This window comes from Chaetodon auriga, chromosome 3 (genome assembly GCF_051107435.1).
Source record: "Chaetodon auriga isolate fChaAug3 chromosome 3, fChaAug3.hap1, whole genome shotgun sequence".
NCBI lineage: Eukaryota > Metazoa > Chordata > Actinopteri > Chaetodontiformes > Chaetodontidae > Chaetodon > Chaetodon auriga.
Genome location: NC_135076.1, coordinates 11,311,006 through 11,325,703, shown reverse-complemented (window position 1 = coordinate 11,325,703; position 14,698 = coordinate 11,311,006). Strand labels below are relative to the sequence as shown.

General features: G+C 43.3%; 1 protein-coding gene across 1 annotated transcript in view; it reads right to left on the bottom strand.

The window, feature by feature from the left end:
* The window catches only part of raver2 (ribonucleoprotein, PTB-binding 2), a 77,393-nt gene extending 67,388 nt beyond the window's left edge, over positions 1–10,005 (bottom strand). Inside the window, exon 1 of the mRNA XM_076724240.1 lies at positions 9,433–10,005. Within this exon, the coding sequence (XP_076580355.1) occupies positions 9,433–9,852 (420 nt within the window). The 5' untranslated portion in view covers positions 9,853–10,005. The remainder of the gene's footprint in view (positions 1–9,432) is intronic.
* Between the last annotated feature and the right edge of the window lie 4,693 nt (positions 10,006–14,698).

Here is a 14,698-nt window from a genome sequence, read left to right as displayed (position 1 = left end):
TAAAGTGTAATGTGTACAAGCTAAAGTAACAGGCAAAGAAGAAAGAGAGGAGAGAAAAATGTGTTTACTCTGACACCTGTTCATTCATTTCTCACACACACACACACACACACACACACACACACACACACACACACACCATGTCCAAACACCAACAGGGCCAATGAGGTAAAGTGAAACACGGGGCTATCATTTCAGCAGTGTGTCAGTGTGTGTACGAGCGAGAGAGGCATGGAGGGAGAGGGGGATTAGGGGACAGACACATTCGGTATGGCCTCCTTACCGGCAGTCACTGTGTCCTTGACCTACTGATAGAGTGATATTTGCTACAGAGAGAGAACAGAGGATGAAGCCAAGGTCTGCCAGCAAGCTACTCACACACCTATCACTGCCATATGGTTTCAAATGATTAGCATTACAATAACATCATTATCATTATTCACATTTGTAGAGCAGCAATACTAGCACAAGTGATCCTAGTAATCCTGTACTACTGTTCAAGCCTCTCACTGAAGTACACCGACATCTTTGATATATATATTTACAAAAGCTGGATTTTGATATTTGATATTAATAATAAAAAAACACTATGATTCCACACTTGAACAGGCTTTAATGGAATACAGCTAATGTTACTGAAAACATGGAGAACAGCTGCAGCGTTAAAAAACATAGTTCAACAATTTGTTACATATTCATTGGAAATTACAACAGTGCATCCCTAATAGAAAACACTGTTTTCCATATTTGGTCTCAGCCAAGCTTGTGTCTGTGTGTGTGTGTGTGTGTGTGTGTGTGTGTGTGTGTGTGTGTGTGTTAGACTAGTTAGACACTAGGGGCTCTTTCAGTATTAACATCAACCTATGCAAAACATCATTTGTGAGGTCCTGGTTAAAGTTAGTTTTGGGTTAGGCTGTCCTCAATGGACGGAAGTCAATGAAATGTCCTAACAAGGATAGCTGCACAGCCTTGTTAGTGTGTGTGTGTGTGTGACAGGTGGTTCAAACCATGCACAGCACACATCACTGGCCTATAAAATGCCTGCCAGGACAGCGTCTTAGAAAACAGACAAGCATGAAGACACGCGAGTGCAGACATTTCTTTCTCTTGCTCTATCAAACACATTCTCAGAGTTTTAACGCCATGTGCGCTGCTTTAACACCCTTTATCTTCTCTTCATCCAGGCTCTCTCCTCCTCTTTCTCGCTGCCTCCCCTCCTACTCTTCCTCCTGGCCTTGTGGCCCCTGAAACTCCTTTCTCCACTCCCTCATTTGCATCCTCCTGCTTTTCTTTGCTCTGTTTCATTGCTGGATTAAACAATGGCTGTGTGCTTAAATGTCCATGCTGGGTTACTGTTACCATTCTCCTTCACTGACCTTTTATTTCATGTCAAAATAAGTTTCATGTCACATGAGGTTCTCTGTGGCTACATTTCAACTGATCCTTTTCCTTTCTTTTTTCATCATCTGCTTGCCTTCTTCAGACACTTTGTTAATTTCCAGTAGAGTAGAGACAGATGATGCAGTAAAGCAGCGCAGCGGGAGCAGGGATTCAAACCCGTAATCAACCTCAGCAGTCACAGGCACATGGTCCAGGAGGTGCGCTATAGCACTGGCTGCCAGACTCTTAATGTGCCAATACACTACAAACACAGCTAGAACTTGTTGAAGTGTTTGCACAGTATTCACCACCCTACAGTGCATCATTGTGTGCAAATGGTTGAAATGCAAATAGCTGCAAATTTACATATGGGCCCTGGAAACATGTTTCCAGTTTACCTGATTATATTATTTCCAGCCTGGGTAGATGGAACTAATGTCAGCCAACTTTAATAAATTCCCCAGTTGTAAAAGAATCTGTGTGAATACTTTAGGCAATTAGCTTAGCATGTACAGAAAAACGGTCACGATGCTACGTGCATACAGTCAGTACAGAATATGGTCAGTAGCTGCATTTAGTTTGGGCCTGAACCAATGTCCACGCATTAAGTACACAGTAAACCGAAATGCACAATATTTATCATAATACGAAATAAATCGTACCAGATTCATTGTATTGTGACATTTAAATGCTTTTCCATTGGAGCGTGGAATTAGCATCTATGCCATTATTCGTTTCTGAAAAACAATGTTTTGAAGGCTGCAGCTCAGCATACCATTCATCACCACCTTTACCAGCTACTAGAGTCAGAAAATCTAAATTTCAGGGAAAGAACGGGGGGCATGTGGGTGGAGGTGCCATGGCAAAAGCAACAAGCAGTCATCAGCATTACAGTATGAGTGATCGCCTCAAAGAAAACATGTCTGAAAATAGAGGCTTTTACGCCTTAATAACTCCTCAATAGAAAACTATTACTCAAAATCACTACCAAGACGCCCATTATAGGAGGTGAAATTACCTATTAAGACTTGTTGTTGGGAAAAGGTGCTGTCTGTATTTCATGTGGGAAGCTCCCCCTGTCATTTTCATACTGTCAGACACACTGATAGCGGAAGAACAGCATCTTACAAAGCAGCGCTGCCTCATGCTGCTCGGTCAAGCCCTGTCTGTTTCTTTTCTTTGTCCGTCTACATTTCACTCCAGTCTTTCACAGAGAAGCTGGTTAATCTGATCTTAGAAAGGACAGAACCAGTGGGCTGAGGGAAGCAGGTGGCTTGCCCTGAGACAGGGCCGATTCCGCTGTCGGCCAGTGTGACCCCACCTCCCTCCCCCGTCCGCACCCACCCGTCTCGGCTTGGCCCTGGCCCTGAAGCCACAGGGCTCAGATTGGAGGTTATTTTCCCCACTGAGCAGACAGTCACTCCTCCCATATCAACAGCCTCCTAAAGACATTGGGTCAAAGCCTATTTCAAGAATATTTGGTATTTTTGTGTGAGCCAGCTTGCAGTACCCAATGCGTGGGTCTTGCCACATAATATAAATTGAAATGTGTGCAGAGAAGTATTTGAGCTTATCTGCAGTCTATGCTTGTGTGAAAGTGGTGAGGTGGTAAATCCTAGCCTCCAGGTAAACTAAGATAAAACAACCTGAAAGTATTATTGAACATGTGCACTGAACATCTTTCTTTCTATCGTCATCTGTTTTCGACATGTTACAACACTTTGTCCACATTGTGGCTTTGCATTAATGTCAGAGAGCTACAGTATACGTCAGCAACTGCGGAGCTTTGTGGAGAGTGGCGGAGAAGCTCTCAGACGTAAAAGCCAAATGGCCTCTTGTAGTCATTTGTACTCCTACACCAAGGCGCCAGTGAAAGCATAATGCAAATCAACAGGCTGGATGTGGAAAGGTTAATGTCTTCTGCTGCACTTGCATTACGCACATTTGTTTGATTATGGATTTTAAACAATCAAAAGAAGCTTCACATTACTGGATTCAAAAACTAAACTTGGTCAAGTGCTCGAGCTTGAAAAATGGTAATTCATAAACACAGATTTTAAATATCATGCAAATATCACCTTTGTAATAGTTTGATTTAGAATAATATTCTAAAGGTGATAGGTGATGTGCTGTGAGGTTTTAGAGGTGAAGTGCATCAGACATGACACAAGGATTTCAACTTTGGATCTGAAAATAATTTGGCCTCCAGTAACTTGTGAGGAGCTGGTGTCATTTCACATACAGTAAAGCGATTGATAAATGGCAATATAACTGCTAGATTAACTGAACGGATAAAGTACATAAATGTTTCCGGTCAAATGACAAAATATAAAGCTTAAAAATTCTAAGACTTTGACAAACGGTATAATTACAGACTGCAGATTTCTGTTAGAAGCTGTCCTGCCAGTTAACAGAGGCATTCTGACAGGAGCACTTGATTAATGAAAGACATTTTGGGTGAGACGTTCTCTGTTCGTATTCCATAAAGGCTTACCGTAGTAACATTTTTGTCCTTCTTTTATTTTTTATTCTGACAGAATGACAGATCCCATTGTTTCTCGTGGGTAGAATAAAACTCCCGAAAGCGATTTATGAAAATAAACCACTAACTCGGAGGGGGGATTGAGGGGTTCATGCTGTTAACTCTGATTCTGCCATCAGCATCTCACCAGAGAAACTGAAATTCATCAGACGGAGCTGTGAGCAGTCTTCACACCTGGGTCATCACTTGCCAGATTTTCTGTATGCTTTTATGTTAATGGGTAACAAATTGGAACGTGGCATGGCTCACTCTTGTCTGACCTCTCATTACAGAGGTGTTTTTGGCCCCACAGAGCTGCTACTGACTGGATTTCATGCTGCTGACCCTGATGGATGAGGTCAGCTGTATCCAATTTGACAGAACCTGCACTTCTGACTTCAATGTCCAACTGTCCAAAGTCATTGTGTATCTTTCCTCGTGTCAGTCACATAACAGTGCTTTCCCCCAACTCATATACGCCCTCACTTCCAAAATCTCACTTCATTTGTGTCAAAGCATCAAACTCCAGTCCTCTGCTGTGTGGCTGCTGTAGGAACGTCAATGATCCACAACTCTAGTAAACAGGGACCAGCAGGACCCTGAACCCCTCCACCTGCTCTGTCTCATACACACAGACACACACACAGACACACACACACACACCCAATGGCAGCAGTTGTGAACAGCAGGCGTGCATAGCTTGCAAAGTGCAAACACAGTTTAAGCAGCACTGTGAGAGAAAGTCAAGAGGAGGAGCCGTAACAGTACAGAGACGGAGGACATTTTCTTATTGGAACTTAAAATTGCTCTTTTGAATGTAGATGTATCGTGGCGGTTCAACCAAGAAGGCCACCTTGCCTCAGCGCTCCCCACACACACTCATTATTTCTCCTTATGCTTTTATCCAATTAGTCTACACCACATTCTTCTCGTGCTCGTCCAAAGCATTTCACTCTCTTTCTGTGCTACTACTGAACTTCCATCCGGTCAGTGCAACTGCAGTTTGAAGCTGAAACTATTTCACCAATCATAACTTTACTGTTAATTATATGCAGCTTTTAATACTGCCTTTCAGTAGCTTATATGAACTGTCAAAATGATCTATCAAATTATCTTGCGTCGACTCCTTTATTAATAGTTCTGAGCAAACTGTAGTCACGAACTAACAAAGTTAGACTGTATTGTGTGTGTGATATAATGCATCAGTCAGGTTATTTTGCATATATCTGCTGTACCAACATGCCTTGTTAACATGCTTATTAATCTTCTGATAATGATTTCATCCATAGCACTCAGCTCTAATATTCACCACAAGAATTAGAGGTCACAGTGCTTCACAAACAAATCTCATCATCTCACAGACAGGAGCCATTGCCAAATAATGCCATATAAAAAATAAACAAATAGACTGCATCAACTTATTAGTCTGTCCTGGTTGTACTTGCAGTAGTCATTCAGACAGGTGTTTCTTGAATGCCTGCGGCACACTGTGGCACAAACATCTGCAAAACTTCGAGGTGACTAATTCCACAGTACACAGCTGAATCCCAACGTGTGTGTGTGTGTGCATGCAGGTTCACAAGTGGTGAAGGTGATGAAGGCTGCCCACTGTCAGGAGGGGCAGATTTCATGAACATCTGCTACTGACACACACATACACACATCACAGCATGCAAAGCGAGAGGAGGAAGTGGGTGGAAAGAGAACAGCTCAGGCACACGCTGCTTTGTGACATTTATATGTATTTGTGTTTACCTGTACATATGCAAACACAACTGCACACACTCACCAGCACTCTGCCTGGTGTTCAAAAAGAAACATACAAACATGTGCACATCTTGCACAAGTTTTGTGTATTTCTGAGAAACTGAATAATTCAAGAACTTAACAAGTCCTTGGAAGCACACACCACACACACACACACACACACACACACACACACTTATTTTACCCTCCAGTGCATCTGCAAATATGTTTTTACACTACGTGCTTGGATTTGATTAAACATCACTTTTATTCTTCTTGAAATTCAAAGTGGAGTCTGGGGTGCACAGTAGGGGTAGGAGCAAAGATCTTTCTCAATACCTTCCTCAACTCCTCAAGGAGATACTTGCAGTTTAGTTGTTTGTAAGTTGGAAAATGTTCAGCTTTCTGAAGTCTGATAAAAAAAAAAAAACATGCCTCAATGTGATGTCACCTGAGTCTGGACGCTACACATTTGAAAATAAAGAAAATCTGGAGGTGCAGACTTAAAAAGCACAGAGTTTACCAGATCTTCACAGCCCACTCCTCACCTCTGCTTGATGCTAGCAGCCTTTATTAGCTGCTACTAGCAGAACAATCTCCAACCGAATTGCTGGTAGTCAACTTGCATTGTGGGTAATGTAGGCACCATGTTTTGAAAAGAAAAATGAATTTTGGAAGAATCTCTAAATCTGCTGCATCAAAATTGATACTTTTTAAAATCGGTCCTTCAGCCCCACAATATTATAGAAGAAATGGTTAAAATACCACTGGCGTGGTTGATGTACTATCTTCAAAGCGGTGCATTCGACCATTTGTCAGGCAACGCCACTGTGCAGCCAAGCATTGACTGTATTTCTGTGCTGATTGTGTCTCTGCTAGTATAATCTTCCAGTTCAGCTCTCAATATTTCAAGTTTATCACATTAATGGTTCTGCATTAGTTCCTCCAAAATTAGAGCGAGTAGCGAATGAAATATAACATGGAGAAATTTGGTATGCTACACCTGTAACTGAAATGTGTCAGATACATATCAACGTTTCATCATTCCTGCTGCTCATCTTATTTACAAGTTATAGCCACAGGTAATGAAGATTAATCAGGCTGCCACACAACGCTGCAGCCGTTCTGACTTCTCTGCCAGCAAGAGCTCATTACAGATCTCAATTGGATCTTTGAGTTTTTAGTTATTTAGAAGTGTTTTAAAAGGATTTCAATTTAATAAGGGGATTCGATAGTTGATTTTACTCCGTAAAATACTGCTGAGAGCAAATCTTATTTGCTAAAATGCTATGGATAAGAGTCATTAATGGCTCATGTTTGAGGGGGATAGTGTGATCATCAAAGAGAAGAAAAAGTCTTACATCCTCATCATGCTTTCAACCAAGCGTGTCTCCCACCCTCTTTCTATTCTTTTCATTAAGACTCCTTCCTTCCTTCCTTTCCTCACTCACTCCTCTGTCTCTCCTCTTCACTCCACTGTTCCCAACCCCCCACTCCTCTCTGAGATGAGGACTGTCAGCAGGGCCATATATCTGACACAGTGCACCATGAACTACACACACTCTCACGCGCACACACACACAATATGCGATATAGTGTTCACTAATGGGGCAGTGGGTATGAGGGAAATGGAAGATGGAGCCGGCTGGGCATTGTTGAGTCCATCAGACAGGTTATAAAAGACACTTGAAGAGGACTTTCCTTCGTCATAAATCTATAAGCTTATGGAAGCTACTGTAACGTCAACAGCTCTATAAATATCACTGGATTTCTGTAAAGGACCAAACAAGAGCAGCTACAGGTTTTAAGCTCGATGCACTTCCAAGAAATTAGATCAGGTGGTGGGTGTATTCATCTCAATTAGGGCTGCTATTTGTTGGTTTGGCTGATTGATCACTTATTCTATTAAATGTCAGAATAGTGAAAAATGCCCATCACAAATTTCCCCAGGTGACATTTTCAAACTGCATTTTTCATCTAACCATCTGTTGAAAAACCAAAAATATTTCACTTGCACTTATAGAAAAGAGAGGGATGCAGTAAATCCTTACATTTGAGAAGCTGGAGTGGGAGAACATTTTGTATTTCTGTGTGATGAAAGACTTTGACGATTTATTATGAAAGTTTTCAGGGTTTTTTTTTTTTGTTTTGCATTATCCTGTCGATGGCATTATTGACTCATCATTTAAGCACTATTACTGACATATGAACATTAGCTTAGGCTACAGATCCTGTGGTTGAACATAGCAACTCTACAGCCTTTCAAACAGAGCACAGCAATTGAAGCATTTTAAAGAACAAAACACACAAGAAAATGTTAACTATCACGACAGTGTTTACCCTCATCTGGAGTGCTGTGATGTGGGTTAAAAGTTTCATTTTTGACAAGCTGACAAATTGCTGAGATACCTCTACATGTAAGATACGTGGCCTGAGCTAATTCAATTCAACAGCATCACAACGAGAACTACTCCTTTAAATGGATAAATTCATGTGGGATGTTCAGCAGGCTTCAGGCTTCATGCGGCTCTGCTCTCCGCCTGCTCTGCTCGGGCTCACTAAACATATCACACTCGTTCTGGCACATGAATAATGTGGAAAATAGAGGGAGAGAGAAACTCCGCTTCTGTCGCTTCATCTAATCCAAGTGACTGTTCCTCGCTCTCTACACTTTCCTTCTCATTTCTCACACACACCATGCAGTCGCACCCTTTCATGCTCCCTCTCTCTCGTCCTTTCTCCTCACACACACACACACACACACACACACACACACACACACACACACACTCGGACACCATGCAGAGTGCTGGTTCTGCTTGGCACCGTGCCTCTTTCTAAGAATGTTTGATGCTATAACCCTGAAGGAATACACCATCAGTGCCTTTGACAAGTCGTCTTGTGAAGGCTTGCATGCAAGTGACGAATGACATTAGGGGAAACCAACGTGTTAATCTTAAAGTTAGAAACAGTGAGGTCATTCTGTGGTCTTTGACAGGAAACATGCACACAAAGTTCTTGCATGTACAATAAACATAAAGCATTAACTGGCTAGTCTGCTTCTGCCTCCAGCAGTGAAGTGTTTACGAGAAGTCAGAAATCATGTCTTGAACACGTCATTTAACAAAATGAGGTAGCTGAAGCAGTTATTACTCTACTACAGCTTACACTGTTTAAAACAATGTTTCTACAACACAAGTGGCACGAGTGAGGACTTCAACTGTGCAATACTGTACTGTCTGAAACACACCAAGTTCAACCAATGAGCTGATTACAGCATTGATTATTAATATAAGTGTTATGGATTACAATTTATGCTGCAAAAAGTTGCAAGTGGGACAAAGAAAGGTGTATGTTCACCTCACCTTACGATGGGTAAAGCTGAGCGACAGAGGTAAGGGACTTATGTCTGTGTTGGAAGGGAAGCGACAGGCTTACAAACCACAGACAGCAATTTATTGACACTTCACGTTGTTTTGGTGTGACACGCCGCCAGTCCCCAAAATAAACTGATCAAATAAAGACCTCAAGCTTCTCATGAAGATGCGGCTTTTATGGGATTAAAAATATCCGGATCTGGGGTAAATTAATGTCACTATAGCGCATCAGACACCGGGTCTCTATCATCACCAAACAATAATGTTTATATTACTGAAAAGTGCGAAGCTGAATGCAAACTACACCAGTGAGCGCCACCGACGCACAGTACGTCTCGTTCTGCGTAAAAGCTGAACATTCAGTGAACAGCGCGACTTTTGCTCCAGTTTCTCCAGCGTAAACTCTACCTGGTTGGTGGTGTCGGGCGGCAGGTTCTTAATGAGGATTTTCCTCCTGTTGCTCAGCTCCTGGCGAGTTTTGGCCAGCCTCCTCTCGATCTCCTCCGGCTCCAGGTCCGGCAGGTCGCGGAGGCTAATCCCCGAGTCGGAGGGCTGCGCTGCCGCCGCCTCCTCATCCTCCGGCTGCCGGCTCTCGGGGCTGTCCATCGGCGGGGAAAGTGCGCTCTCCCCGGCTAGAGAAGAGTGAACGCTCGGCGGCTGGATGGATGAGGCTGCCGCCATCTTGGGTAGCTGAGTGAAAAGTGTAAGGGAAGTGAGAGAGAGAGAGAGAGAGAGAGAGAGAGAGAGAGAGAGAGAGAGAGAGAGAGAGAGAGAGCAGGTGGGAGGCGGGCGGTGATAGAGGGAAAGAGCGAGAGAAAGGTTAAGCATCCCGAATAAAATGAAAAAAAAAAAAAAAAAAGAGTCTTAGTTGGGTCAAGAAATTTGTTTCTAAATGTATATTAAGCCAGTTATTTATAAACAGGTGCAGGCATCATTCGCTTTGTTCCATCATTTATTTTGTTGCTGGTTTTATTAGAAGATACGCAGCCGCCTCGAGTGAGCGGTGAAACTGCAAACGGCGGGATTTTGCTCACATCATCACACACTTTGTTTCAAGCTGACAGGTGTAGGCCGCGGTGCCTAATGGTGAAAGTACTTGTTTCAGGGGCAGTTCAGGCCCACATGGTTTCACGCATGCCAGGCTGCACCTCGGACTCCTGGCGACCCCAACTGTCTGCTGAACGTATAGAAGCCAATTAAGACCTGTCGGTGTCACCATCGCATGAGGCTGGCGTTAGTGTCGGTGCAGGCAGCATGCAGTCTGCCACACCGCAGGGTGGCTTGATTTTTGCAGGGCATTGGTGTAGTTAACCTACTTAAATCCTGTAATCTCCAGGCAAAAACAGAAAGGAGAGAATAAATCATCAGCCTCATGTTGAGTCTGACAAGTGTTTCATGTTCTGTTAACAATGTACAGTACATTTAGACAGCAGGGATGTGGTAAATATACACTCAGCCTTAAGCACATGGGTACAAAGAGAAACTCAGCACTTATTTTTGTTCTATAGCCCAATTAACACATTTCTTCTTTTGGTCACAGACAGAGAGAGAGAGACTTTTATTGGAGAATATTTCTAAACCACCACAGCTTTCCTGTTCCCCGTGTGCAAAATGTGACCATGAATGGCTGTGTGCCTTCCCTCCTCTCTACCCAAGTCATCCGGTGAATGCCAAACTAGCAGCCAACCGTGCCTGCCTGCCTGCCTGCCTGCCTGCCTGCCCACCGTGGGTGGAAAGCTGCTCCTGGCAAACACAAAGGGAACAGAGCTCCCCGCCGAGTCCTCACAATGCCTGTGTAGCTTCCGCAGGCTGCATGAGTCGCTGACAGACACACTCACTGTATACTCGCGCTCCAAAGATGCATTCACACTCATGTAGGCCCGCAAACATGTCAGCGAGAACACATCAACCCACTGAGGAAATATTTAGAGCTGAGGCCTGTAAGAGACGGTGAAATCGGTCTCCATCATCCAACCTCCGTGTTCTCTCTCTCTCGCCATCTGTGTGAAGCGTTTCTTGGCAGATCGGAGTCCAGACAATCACAGTTGTCAGTGGGTGAAAGTGATCTCACGTTGCCAAGTGGCTGAGCCAGTATAACCGAAACACACCGACTGTATATGGCCCGTTTGTGTGAATATTTCAATCAAGGTCAAGTCCACTCTGAAGCGGAAAGGCCAAAGTGAAGAGCACCTTGTGTCTTTACAAACAGATTGAACAGAGCGCAATGAACAGCATTGTTTTCCCTATGAGAGACTCGATGCGGCATGCATCAGTTTGATTCTACTTATTATTATACATGCTAAAAAACCAAGACACAAACATGTCCTCCTGCAAACTAGAAGACGACAAACATGTTGACACCTGTATGAAGGCCATACTTTACCTCCAGATGGCAGTGATACCAGGTTAGGTAACCAACAGAATCAACTATGTTGATAATTAATTAAGCATTTCAGTCAAGCAAAAATTCCAAACATGCTCCAGCTTCTCAAAAATGCTGCTTTACTGTGCCAGATACTAAACTCAATACTGTATCTTTGGCTCTTACAATGTTGCTCTGACAAAACAGCACATTTGAGGACGCCCTCTTAGGCTCTCGGAAATTACAGTGGGCACTATTTTCTGAAATTATAGAGAAAAACTAGTACTTCATTAATCCAGAAAATAAACTGTTTGTTACAGCCCTGGTGGACAGTTTGGGAGTGAACTTCCCGGAACGTCAGGCTGTGTCTCAGAGTCCTGATCAGCAGCAGGCTGCTTTCTGTTAAGACTCTGCCACGTCCTCATATGTGGTGGAAGTCACAAACTGTCCCTCTGCAAATCAAATGTTGAGAAATGCTCCTGAGTAGAATTCATCATATATGCAAGAATGTTTTGTTTCCAATTGCACTCAGCTGGAACAAAAACACTTATTACACTTGAGAAACATTCAGGAGAAGTCAGGCTGGGAGCTCCTACAATAGTCGGCGCCTGCTGACAGATTGGGGGACATGAATCATTGAGCAGTGGCTCTCTGAAAAGACAGCAAGGACTTGCCTGTCACTTACACAGGCTGATTTTGTCGACGCATGAATCACTCCACTAAGTGCTAAACAACATTTACATGAGAGAACAATTAATTTGTTCTCTCAGTCCCCCTGGCACAAATGCATGCCAGCACCATTTTACACTTACAGACACACTCCAACACACACATACACCCATATATATTAACTCATGTCAGCCTACAGCCGCCTCACACAGCTATGCAAACTTATACGAGTTTTACCTATGTGCGAGTCAGACCCCATCATAATGGGCTATGCTTCACAAACCAAGAGAAAACGAGATGTTAGTCCCTCTCCATCTAAATCACAAGAGCCCTGCTGGTGCTTCAGCATGTCAGCCAGTGATTCACAGCCTTTTGGAGTGGGTGGGAGTAGAGAGGAGAAGAAGAAAGCAGGAAAACGTTTGCCGCTGCTGGGACTGAGAGTGTGAGGGCGTGGGTGGGCAGAGTGGCTGAACGGGCAAAGCAGGCACCTGGGATGAGCTTAGTAGGCGTGAGGATGGGAGGGGAGGAGAGGGATGAGGGGGGGGGATATGAACCCTAAATGGCAAAATGGTTCATTGTGTGTGGGAGTTGACAGTGAGCACATGCACATGTGTGTCTATTCTGTACGATTGTGCAGTGTGATTATGGATTCTCACTCTGCAATCCTGTCTGGAACGCAGGAGGAGATGTAAAAATGGACTGTAGGCTCTCCCTACATATATGAGTCGGTGCTGTGCTCTCATAAATGCATGCAGTCTGGTGGCGTGGCTTCCTTCCTTGAAGCATAGAAGAGACTAAGGGACATATGACCTACTAAAAACAGCTGACCTGAACCCACGGGAACAATATGCAAAGAGTTCCCTGCACAATTCATGTCCTAATTACAGTGGTCATAAGCATACCTCTTCACCAGTGCGTCAGGGACTGTTATGTGGCCAGCAAGTGAATCAGTAATGAGGAAGCTGCCTCTATTTTAACGTGAGTATTCCCTGTATTCAACCCGAGTACTTCTTTTTATGTCTTCATCCCTCTAAAGGCATCAATTAGATTTTTTTCTTAACAAGACAGTAATTCTATATAAAGTGGTACATGAACATTGTGATCAAATCCTCCCTTGACAGAGTTTTCTGTAAGGTTCAAGCTGTGTTGTTAGTTGTTGCCCACATTTTCTATGTTTTTAGCAAAACTCATATGATAGTACACAAAGCACTGTCTTTCAAAGTGATTTCAAAGTGCTATAAATTGCTTCCATGCAAGACTTCAGATGATTACACTGCTTAGATGCATTTGGGAAACTGGGACTCCGGACTGCACAAAATATGCTGCTGGTGCATGTCTGCTGTACCAGTTGGCAGAGCGAACACTGACTGAAATGACCCGAGGGTGCTTGGACACCGAGCTCGGTGCTCTAATTCACAGTGTTTCCTTGGCAGGGAGCAGCAAGCAGCTTGAGAGAAAGAGGGAGAGTAGAGGAGACACAGTGACAGTGAAAAAGACAGGGCCACGTGTGAATGAATGCCGACAAACTGATTGGGTTTATGGGACATGGCGACAGGCGGACAGACAGAGACCTGGGGAAAGGGCTCCTTCACCTCTCGGCAGTGCTGAACTACTTCCCCGCAGAGTAAACCGAGAGCCCAGCACGCCCCTCTCTATTTTCACTATCCACCTTAAGGAGAAACAATATACTTAGCTGCACCCTATGACCTTCTCTTAAAATAGACAGAGAGGCAGTACCTTTTCAGAAACCACCCATTCCATAAAACGTATCATCTCAAAACGCTGAGATCAAATTAATGCATCAAAGAAGACTGACCTTTCAAATGCACTGATGCTCTGTTTGAAAATCTCCAACTAAATCTTTTCCATGTGCTACCAGCAGGCTCTGTGTCTCTTTCAATATTAGAATAAACTTATCAACTGCACTGATGTCATATACTGTGGGAGACAGCAGGAGACGCACTCTGAGCAACAACTCTCTCCTGTTTCTTTAGAAGGGTCACATGGTATTCATGAAACTGAAATACACAAATTTGGGTATTTTGGTCAACCTTATCTCATCTTGGTGCACAAACCTGCAGCACAATTATTACCTTGTCCCAGTGCTGAACCGGACAATCAAACAGGTCATTACTGTTAGGCCAGAATGTCACCAGGAAAGCTAATGAAAGGTTTCTTATTGCTGACAAAGTCCCTGAAGAGGCAAACTATCACTGAATGAGTCCGTCTATTTGTACTTTCCTACTCTGTGGTACCTCGTTCCAAGCTCATTTGTTCCTACTAAAGACATAGATCTTTAAAAACGTCACAAATATATACAACGAAGCATCATTTTTAAAGCAGACTGCATTTGCCCCCACTATGCCATGCAGTGAGCGGGCTAAACATTTCCAAAAAAGGTTGACATTTGAAGTTTACACTGACAGCTAATGTGAAACCGTGACAACAGTATCAACCAGGAAACAGCAAACTGAACAATGGTGTTAACAAATCAGAAAATGAGTCAAAGCTGTTATAGTAACAAGAGACTAACTGTCAAATTGATTACATTGTCCTTCAATGCATCGTCAACAGTAATGTAACAGTTATTATGAATATTTCATTAGTGACACGTGACCATAATATTAGCATTGCTACCATTAG